Below are 19,638 nucleotides of genomic sequence, written 5' to 3'. Positions count from 1 at the left end.
GAAAAACCTCTCTCCATGGAATTTGTCCCTGGTGCTCAAAAGGTTGGGGGCCCCTGGCTTAGTAAATCTCCAGCAATAATTTCTATGATTTAATATACTTTGCCCCCTCGTAATGAAGAGCTTATAGCAAGTTGAAATATGTTTTATAGATGTACATAAATTGGAAGTGTTAAATCAGTAAAAGCACATTAAATCTGTTGAGGATTAAGGAAATATTTCCCTGTCAAACTGAGAACATTGGTGCAAGAAGACAGCTGACCTTGAAGCCTGGTTTGTCTTGCCTCCTTCTCTAGAATACAAAGAACGCTTTTGTTCAAGGGAAAGGCAGGGCTAGCTTCAATCTGTTATCACCATTTTTAAGCAATAAACATGGGACCCAACATGACTCGCATCCTTCTGCCCGATTCTGCTAGCCATCAGAATAGGTAAGTATTAGCAGAATTTTTATGAATTGCCTAAAAAGGCTTTGCCAGAAATAGCGATGTACGTATCATATGCACTGATTTCTATATTACCTATTTTTCATAGTGCTCAAGGAGGTTTAGAATCCTATGTAATAAAACAGAAGTATTGTAAGGAGATCATTGGCATCCTGAATGATCTCACAATAAAAAAATTGCTTTTAAGGTCCTTCTTCTTAAGAATCAGGTTGTCAGGACAGCCACCAAGAAGCCCTCATGGGATGGGAATCCTCAACTCCTTTCTATATGGTATGATCTCATGGGACCTAAATGTGGGAGGACCAGAGCTGTCATGCCACTAAATGCTGTGACCAAGGCATATTGAGACCCAACCCAGGCAGCGGGTTTCCCAGGTCAAGGACAACTTGCCATGCCCAACTCGCCATGGCCAATTTGCCATGGTCAACTTGCCGTGCCTAAGTTGGCCATGGTCAACTCGCCAGACGACTTGCCATGGCCAACTCACAGCGGGACAACTCGCTGCAGGACAAGTATTACATATTGAAGAATTGATGGAATAGAATCATTACAAAAAGCAGGTAAAAGGAGGGACAAAATGAAATGTGAATTATATTGAATTGTCCCACAGCAAGTTGTCCTGAGGTGAGTTGGCCACAGTGAGTTGTTCTACTCCATTCCCTTCCTTAGCCCTACTCCTACTCCTCTGTGCTCTGCAGGGAAAGAAAAACCTCGAGGCCTGGAAATTACTGCTCTTTCTACCTGTGTGGATTAGATCTCATAAGTCAGGGGTCCCCAACCCCCAGTCTGTGGACCAGTACTGGGCTGTGACATGCCAGCAACTGGGCTGCACAAACAAAGCCCCATCCATGGGATGCAGGCAGCACACAAAGCCACACACTCTCTGGTCTGTGGAAAAGCCTTTCTCCACGGAACCGGTCCCTGGTGCCCAAAAGGGGACCTCTGACTTACAATTGACGGGCACCACTTAACACAGCCTGTTAAATAAAATTACCAAGTCATTAACTGAATGCATTATTCAGATTCCCAGGATACTTTGACCCACAATGTACAAATTAAACCCTTTTTCATACTTTCTATCTGCCCTATTTTTCACAGTAACATTTTCAGTTGTGCCTCAGGAAAAGTGCTACAAATCACTTAGGAAACAATAATAGTCCTGTGCAGGTTCTGCAAAATTGAAAATAAGGAAAGAAAACACATCCTGCCATCATCATTCACTCCTAATGTTATAAGGTTGACCGTCTCACCATATCAAAACCAAATAATGTAGCTACCGGAAAATAAGTTTTATTTCAGAAAAAGTGATGCTGTATTAGTACAAAAGCCAAAAAAATAATACTGCTTCTTTTCAAAATGCACTTTACAAGGTTTTCTGTTTTTCATAAAAGAAAATACACAGAAAATACAGAGTATGAACCAAAACAATGAGCATAATTTCTGGTAATTTTTGATCAGTAAAGGTTAAAAAAAAAACCCAGGAAAAGCAGGCATGGAATGTGCTTTGTGTTGGTTCACATGTGAGGCTTTTTTATATGACCTGTAACAAGTACCAGTTTTTATTTATAGCACCATGGTGACATACACTTATTAAATGACAAATTAAAACAAAATTAAACAACACACTAAACTAAATGCCAACACATTGTACAAGGGTAACTTATAAAATAGGCTACAATAAAATGAGACATATTGTGTATAACTACAGCATTAATGAACATTCTTATTTTCCAATATGTGTTTTTTCCCATGCAGTATGAATAGTGTACACATACGACAATTTTGCAATAGCTCAGCCATGTTTACTTCAGGATGAATTCAAGCCAGCACCACTTAGAATGAAACATCAAGTGTTTACTTCTAAGAATACATGATTTGTAATCAGCTGCCTACAATAATGCAAATACTTCAAGCACCTTTTGTTGTAGTTCATGAGGTTTGTGTGATATAGTGAGGTTACCTGAAGGAAATACAGTACGGGTTGGCCTGCAATACTAAGGATATCACAGGCATTTCCAGGTATTTTGTTACAGTGGTTGTGCATCATTTCCATGGTCTTCTCTGATAGAAAAATCTAGTTTTTATGATGTGTATGTTGAGTATCAGCACCAAGTTTAAAGTTGAAATTCTGATCATGGCTATTTAAGATAAGGCATTACTTGAATATCTTGTCTAGGGAAAAGAAAGCCCTTGCGTAGAGTATTACAGTGCTCATTTGAACATATGACATGTTTTAATGATTTATGGACAATAGGCACAAGACTGAGAGGAAACTTTTTCAATCTATTAGTTTCTGTTCTTTTTTCTAAAATACTTAATACATGTAATAGTTCGAATTCATAAAATTACAAAGAAAAACAAGTGTTTTCTTTTTCCTTTTAACACCGATTGTTAATTTCTCCATATATTATTGCATTAAAAATAAATAAAATCTCTATTTTTAATTTAGGGACTACAGCAAAATCATCAATATGCTAGAGTGCTTATAGGAAAAAAGTAGCTCACATTTTGTGCCATTTGGTGCCATATATGATCTTTTAAGCACATTTTCTTTTTTTAAAAAATATATTTAAAATTGATATTATATAGACAGTATAGTAATCATGATTGTTGGCATTGTAATCAAGGTTTGGTAATAGAAAGGTTGAGGTCTGTTCTTCAGTCTTGTTCAGGACAGGAGGATGCAGAGGTCACTATTTGCAATGTTGGGTCTTCTGAAAAAGTAAGTTACTGACCCTTGAAAGCTTTCAAAACCAAAGTATATGATATGATATCCGAACAGAATCCTTCATGACGGGAGTGAGGAAGGAAGGTTTTAATAGAGTTCAATCCAAAGTCTCATTTTGAGAGCTTCTCCAAGCTCTCCTAGGAGGTAGTTGTCCTCATTGCTTTCTTCCAATTTCTTTAGCTCTTCCTTTTTGTACAGAGGAATGCTAACTATTTCCAGTGTATAAATACCAGCTGTGGCTTTTTTCTTAGCAACCTGAAGATAACTGTTCCCATCTTTCTGGTGAATCCGGAAGGTGCCGTTGTGATTACCAAAGGAGATAACGTAGCGGTTGTGATTTGTGAGGGTCTCTATTGCAGGCATGAGATCTAATATATGTTCTTTATTGCCAAGGCCAGTTACGCTGAATCTCATCTTCAATGGAAGATCAATGTCCAAACTTTCCAAACTGATCTGTTAAACCAGAAATAAAAGGTGGAGCAAAAGGCATAGGCAAACCTCAATATTTCTGTTTAGAATTTTTTTTTTAACTATAGATGATTAATTATTCTAATTTTCCATCATTGCTGCTTCCTTGCTACTGGCTATAGAATGGCATTGAGACCTCGGGGCCAGAAAATGCATTGCAAAGCATGTATGCAAAGCCATTGGACATCTGCCATTCTCCCAGAATACTTAATCCAGCATGAAATTTACAGAAACAAGGGTAAATATCATCTTTTTGTGCTCTGCTAATTTACTGGGTAATTTATTCAATAGGAAAATGTAGAATTTGCATAGGACTTGTTCAGAAATACTGATCAACACAGAAGCTGAAGAAGCTTCTTGGATGAGAAGCAAAACATTTTCAAGGAAAAAACAAAGAAAGTCCACTTGACTTTTGAAAAAGCAACCATGACCTGGATGATTGAGAATCTCCACAGATCAACATACTTTTATCATACCACCAAAGCAGCCTTCCTCATACATAGGCCTTCAGATGTGTGAGATTTCATTTCCTATGTTTTGTTAGCTAGTAGGAACAAAGCACCCATGTGATGAAGGCCCTAGAGGAAGATCAGCATAGAGTAATTCCCACCCGTGATGAGAAAATCTCATTTCACCGTCCTTTCATTTTAATAAAACAATTGTGGGGAAAGTGTGGATATATCAACAAATATCTGATAAATTGGAAAGCCTATCACCATGGAGGTTTACATCATATGTGTGATGGCATAATCAAATGGCACAAAAACTTACTTTGCATCATTTGCGTGATGCCTTCTGCACACATGAAGATATTTGTATCATTACCATAATCATATAAACAGCAAATTATATAAACTGCAGTGAACACTGATCCATTGCATGCAATATCCATTCCATTATGCATTGAAATTTCATTGCAATTATAATAACTAATGGTTAGAATAACTGTGAAGCATGAAAAAGGCAAGAATTGAGAGTGGGATTCAGTAGACAGGAACAAAATCATAGATTGGATTTATTTTATTTTAATTTCTGAGACACACATGCCATAATTCTAAAATGAATCTGAGTGGCTTACATCAAGTTTAGTAAAGTAATCATATGAAGATTAATTTGATAGAGTTTTTCCAGGATTCCTCAATATTCAGTAGTAGAGTCTTTTCCTCTGATGATTGATTACTCATCAATCCAATTTCAGTTATTCCAATCCAATTATTTTGTTCTGTTTTTATATACAAAATCTCTTTGAAATTGGAAGGGCAAAATTATTGTGCATAATGATCACACATTCTACACTAGCTCTACGCAAACTCATGTAAGTGGGCAAAAGAATATCGCTCTTAATAATGCAAGATTATAGTAGTTTCTTTTTAAAGCCCCATAAGATTCTGACAAATTCAGTGGATGATATTGCTTAGATCAGGAACAGCAAGTGCAAATCAGTTGTGCAGTTTTTGCTTACCTCTGCAGGCTCCAATTGATTGAGGCTTCTTTTCTTCCTGCTATCTTTTTGGGAGTATCCATTAATTTTACACTCGTAACAAGCTTCTGGGGACAAAGCATTCTCTTCTCCTTGATCCACTGGAAGATACTGGCCTTTGCTAAATCCCATACCGGAGACACAGTGCCTGATGAATAATGTCATAATATTATCATCTGGAAAAATAAGCCTTTTTGTTCCCATGTTGCTAGTTCATAAGAGGAATGAGTAATTTGTTTGTTATGCAGATAAAAACACAAGTTGCAATGATTTTGTATAAACAAAATGCATACTTTAATTGTGCATTTACTTCTCAATGTTTTGAATCTTTTACCTTTCACCTTTGTCGGTAGCTTAGTTTTAGAAGGGATTTATTCCTTTCTAAACTTTTTATATATATTACATATTAAAACAAAATACCAAAAACAGCGGCAATGGAACAAAAGTTTATAAGACAAAGGAATAAATTTCCATTTTTTTTTCTGTAGAGTAGCAAGTCACTGATACACATATACTTAAAAAGCTAATATAAATGAAATTAAATATAATATATTTTTATTGCTGAAATTCTCAATATACATTACTGCTATTTTTATATATGAAAATCGGAAATTGTATCCTAGTGTCTTCATTTGATGGTACCCCTTCAAGGTGATGTGATGTCATAAATACCTCACTGGGACTATTAATGATATATTCCATCATTAGCTTTGGAATTATGGTCATAAGTTATGGCAGTCATAAAGCGGGTCGCCACGTGATCTGACTCAACTTTATGACTGCATCCTGACTTTCCCAGCTGTGGTTGTTAAGCAGATGAAGGAAAAGAACTGCCTGATCAAGGAGAACAGGCAGCTCCCTTCTGTGCACAGAAGGGAATTTAATAATAATAATAGTAAAGTTGGAAGGGACCTTGGAGGTCATCTAGTCCAACCCCCTGCTCAGGCAGGAAACCCTATACCAGTGGTTCTCAACCTTTTTAATGCCACGACCCCCAACCGGTCGTTAGTCGAGGACTACTCAACCGGTCGTAAGTCGAGGACTACTCAACTGGTGCAGCACCGTTTGCAGAATGGGACTTTTGGCGGGCTCAGCAGGGCAGAGACAGCCTGGACAATTCCTATTGGCTTTTGAAAGCCAATAGAATTAGACTCTATTCAAGAGAGTCTATTCTATTGGCTTTCAAAAGCCAATAGAATAAAAGGGAGTAGCACAGCTAAGGAAAAGGGGAAAAAAAATGGCGGACTGCGTTGTTTGGCGACCCCCGTGAAATGGTCGTTTGACCCCAAATGGGGTCCCGACCCACAGGTTGAGAACCACTGCCCTATACCATTTGGACAAATGGCTGTCCGGTCTCTTCTTAAAAACCTCCAGTATTGGAGCATTCACTGCTTCTGGAGGCAGGTTGTTCCACTGGTTAATTGTTCTGTCAGGAAGTTTCTCCTTAGTTCTAGGTTGCTTCTCTCCTTGATCAGTTTCCATCTGTTGCTCCTTGTCCTGCCTTCAGGCGCCTTGGAAAATAGCTTGACTCCCTCTGCTTTGTGGCAGCCCCTGAGATATTGGAACACTGCTATCATGTCCCCCCCTTGTCCTTCTCTTCATTAAACTAGACATTTCTTTCCAGCCCAGTGCTGCGGTTCTCCTCCTGTTTGCCAAAGAGACTTTGCCCCAGATGGGGTGGCATTTCTCCAGCAAGCAGCACCATCAAGGAGACTGGTTGAAAAGGTCTGCCCTGAACCCTACTCTTAGATGTTGGGATGGACCTTTTCCAGCCAGGAACCAACTAGGTAGCAATGGCTTGTGACTTTGTAGACTTTCTGGAAAAGCCAGCAGGGAAGATTGCCAAAGACGATCACGTGATTGTAGGGCACTTGGAAACCCATCGTACATGTGAATGATCTGCCAAGTGCTGTTATGACTCAGGTGGTCAAGGCAAGGAGGCCTTTATTGCCCTCAGGAAGTGTTCAACAAATGGCCCGCCAATGAGCGGTAAGGCTCCACCCCACGCTACCCTGAAGGCAGCCACTCTCAGTCTCCCAACAGCAGCCCACAGATTATCAGGAAAATCCACGAGGCAAAGTGCAGGCATAAGAAAAATGGCAATCCCCGGGGTAAAGACAAGGTACAAAGCAAAGGCAGTTCTGAAGGTAAAGCAAAGCAAAGGGCAAAGGCAGTCCACGAGACCAGGGCAAGAGAAACGAGAGTCCTCAAGCAAAGACAAAAGTAGTCCTCGAAGCAAGGCAAAAAGCACAGAGTCAAAGCCGGGAGAGTGTAATCCAAGACAGACAATTGTTCTGGGCAAAGATTAACTCCCCATGGCTTCTCCTTAAGTGACCTCCCGAGTAGCCTTGCAGCCCTTCTCTGGGCTTGCCTATGCTCTGCTCTCTGTGCCTTTGGATCGAGTGGCAGCTGTCCCTCATCAGAGGAGATCTGCTACCTATCAGCACCACTACCTGTCAGCAACCAATCCTCCCATGTCTGTGAAGGCAGGCAGCTCTCCGACTGGTTGACCATGTCCTACAAAGCCTGAGGGGCCTGGGACAGCATCGTCCTTAGCTCCTGGCCTCTCCAAACATGCCAAGGGAGAAGTGCCATCCCTGTTGGATGGTCCCAGTTCCAACTCCTCCTCCTCCTCTGAACCAGGCTCTGATGGGGCCATGACAAGTGCCCAAATCACAATCATGTGTCTATTTGGGTGCTGCAGCACCGTAGTAATTTTGAATGGTTGCTGAACAAATGGTCATTAAGCGAGGAATATCTGTAATTAGAAGCCAATTGCTAAGCACCGAAGTACAATCAGATCACTGTGGGCATGCTATAAGGGAAACAACTTCTAGGATCGGATCAGAATGATTCAACTCATGGAACAATGGTGGAGAGGAGACATAGGATACCGTAGAAAATAAGAGTACTCTTGCACAATTTAGGTAACTGAAAACTCTACCGATTAAATCTACTCCTCCTGAAAAAGGCTATTCTGCCAATGGTGGTTTTACTCTGGATCTGATCCACATATTTAATTTTCATCCAATCTGCATTACACATTTTAAACTGTGTATTGTAGTAATGTAAACACTACGGCTGCCATATTATTCAGTTTCATAAATAAACCTATTTCATGATTAAGCAACAGGATTATGATTTGCCTAACAAAAACTTAACTAGAACAGCATGCATTCAGTGAAAGTTGGAGAACACTATAGCAAATGAGTCTGCAACTGTCTGGTAGTATTGTTTAAAAAAGGGATGATAATCGGCACTGACTTGGACAGATATTACACATACATTCCTTTTTTGTGGAGGAATAGATTGTAACAAAAATGATAATTTGTCTCTATTAACTGTTTTAAATATTCAGTCTCTCATGAAAGCATAATATGAACTCAGAGATCACAAACCAGAGATCAGAGATTCCACTAGTAGAAAACATTAACTTCTTATTAATGAACTGAGAGTTGACTCTTCCAAGATAGTAGAAACTGCTTCATAGTAAAATATGTTAGTCGTTCACGGTTTTGTAAAAGATGCAGGAAGAGTCTGTCACCATCAACTACTCACCCTTGTCCTGCTCTGTAATATCCCGGAGGGCAGCCACAGAGGTATCCGCCTTCAGTATTGGAACAGCCATAATTGCAAGGATTCTTAGTAGAGGAACATTCATTGACATCATGGCATGCGCTATTGAGCTGATCATAAGAGAATCCAGAGGGACACGCACATTTGTAGCTTCCAAGAGTGTTGTAGCATGAAGCTGAACCACAAATGCTAGGATTTGAGCATTCATTTTCATCTGTTGAAAAACATACTTTTTTAAGCATGCAGATTTTATCAAGGGAGAGCTTGTTACAACGGTGACTAATTTCTAATATTAATAAATGTATTTTCTGGGTTTTTTTTAAAGATTGGCATAGAGAAATAGATGTTATTTTAAAGAACACAGAATAACAGAACAAATATATTTCATTTTCATAGCAGGCGTTGGTATAACAATTAGCATCATGAAGGAGCAAATTATATAAAATAAACATATTTGGGATTTCTACGTACCATTTTTATTCTCTACCTTACATCATTAATTCTATGTAAAATGAGTTTCTTACCCACACACTGATTCCACTGGTAATGCTGGATATATCCTTGCGGGCAGCTGCATCTGTAGCCTCCAAGAATATTTTGGCAGCCATGCTGACATCTGTGATTTCCGCCACATTCATCCACATCTATAAATAAAGATATTAAAATGCAAGAATAAAATAGTAAATAATTTGCTATTTTTTGTATATATGTATAGAAAAACAATTCTTTGAGATTTTCTTTTGAGTTAATATACAAGATTATCATTATTAAAGTTTTTATTAGTAGAAAAGTAGATTCAAGCTGTAAAAATCCTCTGCAACCATTACCAGCCAGGGAAAATTGCACTTCGGTTTTCTTTTGCCTCCCACTTAAAGATCATTATGAATCAAAGGCCAAGAGTGCAGCCCTACCCTTAGTCATTCAGTTAAATACTATTTATGAGAAGCAGCTGCTTTATTGGAGGTTGGGGTGGGAGTAACAATTGCATATGGTTAGTTAGAAAATTCAGTTTACTTGTTGGCTGTTGAGAAGAGGACAAGACTCAGGTAAATGAAAGGACGGAAGATTTATGATATATTTTGTACATTTCAGCCACTCTCTTTTATTTTCTCTCTATTATTCATTTATTTGTTGAATTTGTTGGCCATCCCCTTCCAGAAGACTCTGGAAAGCTTTATGAAATTAAAATAACAGTAATAAAATAATACAAAACAGTAATAAAACAATACAAAACAACTGAAGCAATCAAAATAGCATCGATTCAGGAAGCAAAAACACTCCATGTTCCTCACAGTGCTCAGACCAACAGCAATATGGATGGACTCAGTTAGAGTGACGATGGGCAGGCTGTTAGAAGACCTGAAGGATCAGGTTAGGGATAGATTGTCATCTATCTACATGGCACAGAAAATCTGTCAATGTGGTAACTAGGCATTGAAAACAACTTGATGGCACATAATCAATCAAAAATTCAAAACTGCCCTCCAATCTATATTTCAGTAGCTCTGCCACACATAAATGACAACATTCCAATTACACTATGAGTTAAAAGAGTTCCAGTGAATAATAAAGATGCCAATAAGTACATTAAAAACCCTAACAGATATAAATATGATTATTAAATAATGACTGGCGATTTCCAGAAATACCTCTTCGGTATGTAATTTATGACACTCACAGTTTTCACAACTTATTACCTTCACAGTTCAATCCAGTGGAATCTAAAGAGAAACCTCTTTGGCATTCACAGGCAAAACTTCCAGGAGTATTTTGGCAGATTCCTTTTGATCCACAAAGTGAAGGCTGTGATCCACATTCATTGTTATCTACAAAATGATATTTCATTTTTTATAAATCAGATACCAGAAGAAAAATAAAGAATGCTATCTTCTTAATCTGATTATTAATTTTATTACTAGCCCTGTTTGTTGCTAAGGAGATCTGAGAAATGTTACATGTTTTCATGAAACAAAAACAATAAAATTAACCCCTTACCTATACAGGCCGTATGATGTTGTGTGAAACCTGGTGGACATTTACATGTGAATCCCCCCAAGGTATTGACACAAAGGAATTGACAGTTATGCTGTTTAGTCTGACATTCATCAAGATCTAGGAGTAGAAAAGTAAGGTGCTTATTTCTTTAAAAATTAAGGTAACATGTTTATTTAATCCAATATTTAATAACACTGTTAGAGCAATCAAAATTGCTTTTAAATGCAGTGAATTAGCTAAAAGACTCTCTTTGATTCAACACAAAAAATGCCATAGTGTAAGTGCCACCCCTTACAAACATGCATGCAGAATCTCAATGGACATACCAAAAGGGTAGAGCTAGTATTACAATGGTAAGGCACTCATTGTATCATTTGAGTAGCATCCCAACCCCATCATGGACATCTGGTTGTTTTGCCTAGAAAAATCCAATCTCTCTGACTTTCTCATAAATTATCCTTTTTTTGGAATTCTCAAGATTCTAATTTTGTTAATATCCCATATTCTGTGTTGGCCTGTATTGTTTTTAGAGAAGTGGATGCTAGCAACTGGCCTGTCCTGCTGTCATTTGGGCAGATAGTAACTTTAGTGAAGTTTCCTTTATAATAGGTCTGGGGTGAAAGGAATGGCATCCCTGCAAAAGCATAAAAAATGCAGTGCTCCCTGAGCAATGCTTCCATAAGGATTTTTGTATAGAGAAGAATCTTTAAAAACCCACAGAAATGCTCAGTAACAATGGAATAATGGCACAGTCTTTACACATTTGCCCACGGAACTGGAATATGTCATCAATCCAATACAGGTATAATTGAATTCTATGATTTTATTATTTTTCAATGAAAATATATGGCCAGCACTTCCTATTTTATCCTACATGCCTTGTAATCAAGCAGAAATTGTATTGTACTCTTTGCCATACAATTTCATTTTTAATACCATTACTATGATGTTTCACAAAGACAGAACTCCAATATTGATCATGTCTATTTCTTCCTTAATTGCAACACGGATAATTCCCTTGTAAGAACATTGGATCCAATGGGCCACATTTAATATTATTGTTTTGATTAGCTGACACAAGAACATGATTGTATAAGAAAATTGGTTAGAAAATCCACTAAGTTACTCATTCTCTTACCTCTACAGGATTTTCCATCATCTTGGAGGATATAGCCACGTGGACATGAACATTGGTAGCTTCCTTCAGAATTCTTGCAGATAAAATTGCATGGTTTGGGAGACTGGGAACATTCATCAAGATCTAATTACAAGAATAATTCATATTCACATTTTATTTATTCCACAGCGTTGGATTCAAAATGAAATTAGGGGACAATGCCTAAGAGACTAACATTTATTTAAAAATGTTCAGCTCTAACCAAAGACAAGATTCATCATACTGCAAAAAGGCCAAACAAGTTGCCAGTAAGATTTTTGAAGTTCTCACTTAGTAAAAAAAAATGAAGGAAACAATCCTTCAGCTCAATTCAGAATTCAGCATTTGCAATCAAATTTGTAAAATGATTGAGAAAAAATATTTCAAGAAAGTTTAAATTCACAATATCAAGTTTACAATTCACATAGGAAGCTATGCAAGTTTCAATCCCAAACCACAACATTATAAACTAGAGGAGTGATGGAGAACCTTTTAGAGACTGAATGCCCAAACTATAACCCAAAACCCACTTATGCATCGTCGAGTGCTGGGTGGGTGTGGCCCATTGGCTGGGCATGGCCAATTGGGTGGGCGTGGCTGTGGTGGTAATGGCAGACTGGTGGGACTAAAAAGTTCAATCAATCAATTCCAACTTTGCGAGATTTTTTTTTCCCGGAGAAGTTGAAATTGACTGATTGAACTTTCTTTCTTTCTTTTTTTGCACATGGCGGCGGAGGCCTAAAGCAAAAAGGTTTTATAAAACCCAGCTGAAGGCCTAGGACTGGGGCGATGGTACCCGTGCCCACAGAGAGGGCTCTGAGTGCCGCCTCTGGCACCCGTGCCATAGGTTTGCCACCACTGAACTAGAGTGATATTACTACTTGCCAATTTTCATAAAAACAGTATTTCCAGAGGCACTGGAAAAAAAAATCTACCTTGTTTAAAATAATTTATGATACCAACTCTATTTCCGAATTCCAACTTCATGAGAATCTTTTCTATGTTCACCAAACTTAAATAGTGAGGGTAAGGGGAAGTTGAGCTAAATTATATTCCTCAAAAAAATCTCTGTTCTGTGTCTCTTTTTAATCTGAGCTGTGATATAATAAGAGAAAGAGAGAGTGAATGAGAGTTAAAATGTAAGAAAAAAAAATAAAATTAAAGAACTTTTGTTAGGGCTTTGGATTTCTATAGAACAAGAACACTATTTTTGATCCCACTGTAGGGACTAAGTTAAAAGATATCAAATTACTATTCCTGTTGATATGAGATTGTTTTGAATCAGGAATATGATTGTAGAGAACTTTTGAAATCTTGAGAAAAATCCTAAGACTTTATAATATAATATTTTAAATCACCCACAAAATGTATAATGTAACAGATTATAATATAGATATAACAATATGATACAATATAAACGTTAAAACTTACCCACACAAGAAGTTCCACTTATGTCAGTAGTATAGCCAACTTTACAAAAACATCTGAAGGAACCCATGGTGTTTATGCATTGGCCATGTCTACATAAGTTTGGCATGACCGTACACTCATCAATATCTATGGAATAAAAAATAAGATGCATTTTTTTTATTTTGGCACATAGCCATTTATAGCTAATAGTGCCATTAAATACAAATTAATTAAGTAGTCATAATTCTGAGTTTCTGAGTTTTTTTTGTAGATGTCAAGATGTAACACCTTTCTGTTCATGGACAAAAAGATTCACCAGTAGAGAAGCCAACAGTGTTATAGTCAGATTGGAAATGAGGGAATACTAAGAATTAAAAACTACTGAAAAATTTGGGATAATTTTTTAATAAATGAATAAATAAAGTGAATCCCAATGTAACTGTCCCAAGAGTTTTGGAAGGGTAGAAGTTCTTGTAATCATTGTTCTACCCACTGTTCTGAAATGGGAGAATTTTTTTCCACAAAAAAAGAACCTCTGAACCACCACTCCTCCCCATAAACCTCAGCAGAACTTTGCTACTTTTGTCTCACTCATAGCCCATAGTTTGTCCTAAATTGTTTAAGAATTTACAGTATTTCACTATGATGCCCACTAGTTTTAATCACAACAGTTAGTACCAATTATTTCAATGCTACTAAAATATCATACTTGGTAGCAATGTGTAAAAGAAGTGCCAATTTTTGGATGGCTCACTTCTATACAGAAACAGCATTTTAGGTAGAAGTGATTGAAGGAAAGGAAAGTAGGGAAAAGGCAAGACCAGTAGCAGCAGTCTACTGTCTAACCCAGGGGTGTCAAACTCAATTTCATTGAGGGCCGCATCAGCATTGCGGCTGCCCTCGGGGGGGGCCTACTGGGTGTAACCAAGATGGGTGTGGTCTACTGGGTGGGCGTGGTCAGCTCTATATCATTTGTGTCAAGGGTGCCTGTGGGGGCCTGGGCAGGAGTGGGACAGATCTGAGGGTCTCTGGCAGAAAGGGGTGGGACCAGGGCAGAGCCGATCAAGCAAGATATGTGAAATAGGCGAGGGCCATTTGCTGGCCACTTCCAGTCGATGGTGCATTTCTTCATTCCTCACAAAGGGTGACATCTCCCGAGCATGCACCCAGGGGCTGGTTCCTCGCTGTTTCCAGACAGTCTTGTGGAGCTAAGACTGAATGCATTTCAGCATAGATGGCCACCACAAAATTGTACATTGGCTCCCAGCCGGCCTGGGCCAGGGTCAAGGCAACAGGGGCCATTCCCTCACTGTTTCCAGGATGGCTTCGCAGGTCACATGAAACCACTTCGTGGGCCGCATCCAGCCCCTGGGCCTTGTGTTTGACATGTCTGGTCTAACCTATAAACAGAGACTATGTTATATGTTCTGTTGAGATTGGGAAGGTTGGACAATTTATTAACAATGAATTTTCTTGCTGTTTACCAATGAATAATCTGTATAATCTAAATCAATAGAAACAATCCATTTTAATCATTAGCTGCATAGGAAATTTTCATTGCAAATTGTTTGGTAAGCAATACAGCTAAATTACAATATTCTTTTTTCAAAATCAAGGGCATCCTTAGTTTTAAAGGCAATATTATATAACTTCAACTTCCTACCACCCAATAGTTAGAAAAAGGAAACTTGTCTGAGGGTTCCATGAAGAATACCTCTCCCATCAGTGGTGTACCCTGGACCATGTGGGCACAGCTTCTTGTACTGAGTCGTTACTAGGAGTGGGCAAATCTCACATTGATTGCCCCACCCTCTTCCACCATCACAACAGCATTCTGATTTAGTGACAAGATTACGGCTACTGGAGGCCATTTGACACATTGTCTGCAAGACGTCAGCAAAGCAGAAACCTTGTCGGTTGTCTGTGTAATGAATGTGGAGAAATAACACACACGTTTAACTAAGAAGCATTTTATTCTGTTAAAATAATTTTTCATTTTTCAATCATGATTCCTAGAGTAACTGTATTTTTTGAAAAAATATTCTCATAAAAACAGCATTTAAATTTCATGAAATAAAATGAAGATTTTTAGTTATGGTAACAGCTTAGCTGTTAATAGAAATAATACCAAAAAATGATGTCCTTATCATCATGGGGGATTGGTAGGAAGCCAAAAGATAACCGGAATAACAGGCAAGTTTGGCCTTGGAGTACAAAATGAAGCAGGGCACAGGCTGATAGAATTTTGTCAAGAGAATATGATGGTCATAACAAAACACTCTTTTCCAACAACCCAAGAGACGGCTCTACACATGGACATCACCAGACGGTCAACATAGAAATCAGATTGACTATGTGCTGTTCAGCCAAAGATGGAGAGGCTCTATATAGTCAGTAAAAACAAGACCAGGAGCTGACTGTGACTCAGATCATGAGCTTCTCGTTGCAAAATTTAGGCTTAAATTGTAAAAAGTAGGGAAAAGCATTAGGCCACTCAGGTATGAACTAAATCATATTCCTGATGAATATACAGTAAAGGTGACAAATAGATTTAAGGAATTAGATCTGATAGACAGAGTGCCTGAAGAACTATGGAGGGAAGTTCGCAACATTGTACAAGAGGTAGCAACTAAAACCATCCCAAAGAAAAAGAAATGCAAGAAAGCAAAATGGCTGTCTGAGGAAGCTTTGCAAATAGCTGAGGAAAGAAGGGAAGTGAAAGGCAAAGGAGAAAGAGAAAGATACACCCAATTGAATGCAGAATTCCAGAGAATAGCTAGAAGAGATAAAAATGCCTTCTTAAATGAACAGTGCAAAGAAATAGAAGAAAACAACAGAATAGGGAGGACCAGAGATCTCTTCAAGAAAATTGGAGATATGAAGGGAACGTTTCATGCAAAGAAGGGCATGATAAAGGACCAAAATGGCAGAGACCTAACAGAGGCAGAAGAGATTAAGAAGAGATGGCAAAACTACACAGAAGAACTATACAAGAATGAGCTTAACGTCCCAGATAACCACAATGAGATGGTCACTGACCTCGAACCAGACATCCTAGAATGTGAAGTGAAATGGGCCTTAGAAAATCTGAGCAACAACAAAGCTAGTGGAGGTGACAGTATTCCAGCTGAGCTATTCAAAATCTTAAAAGACGATGCAGTAAAAGTGCTACACTCAATTTGCCAGCAAATTTGGAAAACTCAACAGTGGCCACAGGATTGGAAAAGGTCAGTTTACATTCCAATTCCAAAGAAAGGCAATGCCAAAGAATGTTCAAACTATCGCACCATTGCACTCATTTCACATGCTAGTAAAGTTATGCTTAAAATCCTACAAGCTAGACTCCAGCAGTATGTGGATCGAGAACTACCAGAAGTACAGGCAGGATTTCGAAGAGGCAGAGGAACTAGAGATCAAATTGCCAACATACGCTGGATCATGGAGAAAGCTAGGGAGTTCCAGAAAAACATCTACTTCTGCTTCATTGACTATGCTAAAGGCTTTGATTGTGTGGATCACAACAAATTGTGGCAAGTTCTTAAAGAGATGGGAATACCAGACCATCTTATTTGTCTCTTGAGAAACCTATATGCGGGTCAAGAAGCAACAGTTAGAACTGGACACGGAACCACTGATTGGTTCAAAATTGGAAAAGGAGTCCGGCAAGGCTATAAACTATCGCCCTGCCTATTTAACTTATATGCAGAGCACATCATGAGAAAGGCAGGGCTAGATGAATCAAAAATTGGAATTAAGATTGCCGGGAGAAATATCAACAACCTAAGATATGCAGATGATACCACTCTAATGGCAGAAAGGGAAGAGGAACTAAAGAGCCTTTTGATGCGGGTGAAGAAGGAGAGTGCCAAAGTTGGCTTGAAACTCAACATTAAGAAAACCAAAATCATGGCATCCGGCCCTCTCAGTTCCTGGCAAATAGATGGGGGAGAAATGGAGGTAGTGATAGATTTTATTTTTCTGGGCTCCAAAATCACCTCAGATGGGGACTGCAGCCAAGAAATTAAAAGACGCTTGCTCCTGGAGAGGAAAGCTATGGCAAATCTAGACAGCATACTAAAAAGCAGAGACATCACCCTGCCAACAAAAGTGCGTATAGTCCAGGCCATGGTTTTCCCAGTTGCAATGTATGGCTGTGAAAGTTGGACCATAAGAAAGGCTGAGCGCCAAAGAATTGAGGCCTTTGAACTATGGTGCTGGAGAAGACTCCTGCGAGTCCCTTGGACTGCAAGGCGTTCAAACCGGTCAGTCCTAGAAGAGATCAACCCCGACTGCTCTTTAGAAGGCCAGATCCTGAAGTTGAAACTCAAATACTTTGGCCACCTAATGAGAAGGAAGGACTCACTGGAGAAGGGCCTAATGCTGGAAAAGATTGAGGGCAATAGAAGAATGGGACGACAGAGAATGAGATGGCTGGATGGAGTCACTGAAGCAGTAGGTGTGAACTTAAATGGACTCCAGAAGATGGTAGAGGACAGGAAGATCTGGAGGAACGTTGTCCATGGGGTTGCGATGGGTCGGACACGACTTCGCAATTAACAACAACAACAACAGCTTAGTACTTCACATATAATAATTTTAACTCAAAACATTAGATAATTTATATCTCTTACATCAAAGTAATTTTTTAAAAATGATTTAGCATCTTAATAATAATAAAGTTAGTATAGGTTGATTTTTGTGAAAAAAACCCTATTTTATGTTTCAAACAGATGTCTTTACTTTATTCTTGTCAGAAGCACCTACAAACTATAGACAAACAGACATAGAAACTAAGGAATATAAATTTACTTGCCGATGCATTCAGTTCCAGATGGGCTTGACTGGAAACCTTCATTACATTCACATATGTAACTTCCAATAATGTTTATACAACGACCATTTTCACAGATACCAGGCTTACTGTGGCATTCATTTTCATCTTTATCACAAGAAAACAAAACAAAACAAAAAAATGAAACAGGACAAAAGCAAAAAGAGTAACAGTAATTCCCACAATTCAAAATGAAAGCTACACTTCTGATGATAGTAGATTAAAAAAAACTTCTAAAGCTAAAAAGTCCTAACAGTTAAATTAAATGCAAAGAAAATACGATATGATTTTAGTTGTGATAAACTTGTATTTCTAAAAACATTTCAATGGAAGGGGGTTTTTTTTGGAAGGAAGAAGAGGTAAGAATTACTGCATGACAGGGATCTGCATCTGCTTTGATACAAAGATGTGTAAAATTGCTGAAAAACTGAAATGGTAAATAGTTAAAGGATAGAATGGAAATATGCACTTATTTGAATAACTATTTGAAGCTCTAGCTGGATTGAACAAGTATAAATTTTGTTTTAGCATGCAAATAATATAAGACGATGTAATTTCTAATAAACAAATATATTTTAAAACTCTTATTTCGTCATTGACAATTCTTTATAATACTTATAGCTATGTAGTAAAAATAGTGCATTTTACATATTACAAAATTTTCAGGTTCATTTTTTTCCAGCTGTCTGAAACTACAAAGGTACACATCTACTAAAAGCTGATAAAATATGCCAGCTCAGTTTGCTTGATAATGTAATTATTATTCATTCTCACATGACAATTTATAATGACTCAACATTTTCTAAGCATAATGTATGTAAGCCTCTTATTATGAGATTCCTTTGTGAAATATAAATTATTTATTTTTACGATTCTAAATTGATTTGGCAATGTTCTCCTCCTCAGTAGTCATGGGAACTAAAATGCCAGGGGTTGCCAGACAGAATTATACATAGTCTTGGCATGAAACTCTGTATCAGTGTGTTCAGTTATATGTTATTAGGTCCTTAAGGTCTGGCCTTAGTTTCTGGGATGTGGAAGGTCCCGTGTTACCTATAGAAGTCCTGTTACCAGTTACTGTCCATGAACAAGCCTTTTTTGCATTTGTATTACAAGCCCTTATTTGGATTCTTTAGCTGCTTCTCTAATAATCTGATGACAATTGTGTACAATTATAGTGCCTAGCAATAAAATACACAGTATCACAAACTACCATTGTCTAAGAATGAATTATTAAATCAAATTGTTTGCTTTTAATTTAATTGCAAAGACCAAAGTATTTAGTCTCAATACCTACCAATACAACCTTCTCCATCTGGTCTTCGAGTCATCCCGGGGGGACATATGCACATGAAGGTTCCAATCAGATTTTTGCACATCATGCCTCTAGATTCACAGTCGTGTAGATCTTCTGCACATTCATCGAGATCTTTTCAGAAAGCAAAATAATATGAGTGTTAGAAAACATACCTATTTTTTCTTAATACCAAAGTTAACTGGAAATTGAATGGCATCCCAATTCTTGCAACCTTATGAAAAGCCAAATTGAAATAT

The 19,638-nt window shown here is 38.0% G+C and overlaps 1 protein-coding gene across 2 annotated transcripts in view; it reads right to left on the bottom strand.

The window, feature by feature from the left end:
- Positions 1-19,638, bottom strand: part of FBN2 (fibrillin 2) — a 130,460-nt gene continuing 110,822 nt past the window's right edge. Inside the window, exons 55-65 of one of the 2 annotated variants that reach the window (XM_039355639.1) lie at positions 19,382-19,513; positions 18,067-18,192; positions 14,968-15,174; positions 13,275-13,400; positions 11,826-11,948; positions 10,688-10,804; positions 10,390-10,518; positions 9,217-9,336; positions 8,675-8,906; positions 5,099-5,264; positions 1-3,621 (exon numbers count right to left, since the gene is read on the bottom strand). In XM_039355639.1, coding sequence (XP_039211573.1) covers positions 3,256-3,621; positions 5,099-5,264; positions 8,675-8,906; positions 9,217-9,336; positions 10,390-10,518; positions 10,688-10,804; positions 11,826-11,948; positions 13,275-13,400; positions 14,968-15,174; positions 18,067-18,192; positions 19,382-19,513 — 1,844 coding nt within the window. In that variant the 3' untranslated portion in view covers positions 1-3,255. The remainder of the gene's footprint in view (positions 3,622-5,098; positions 5,265-8,674; positions 8,907-9,216; positions 9,337-10,389; positions 10,519-10,687; positions 10,805-11,825; positions 11,949-13,274; positions 13,401-14,967; positions 15,175-18,066; positions 18,193-19,381; positions 19,514-19,638) is intronic. The other variant, XM_039355641.1, reaches the window with a different exon arrangement.

This window comes from Crotalus tigris, unplaced genomic scaffold (assembly GCF_016545835.1).
Source record: "Crotalus tigris isolate CLP2741 ecotype Arizona unplaced genomic scaffold, ASM1654583v1 scf7180000018710.371113, whole genome shotgun sequence".
In the NCBI taxonomy this organism is placed as follows: Eukaryota; Metazoa; Chordata; class Lepidosauria; order Squamata; family Viperidae; genus Crotalus; species Crotalus tigris.
Note: the sequence above shows the minus strand (reverse complement) of the source record. Positions and strands in the feature narration are given on the sequence as shown.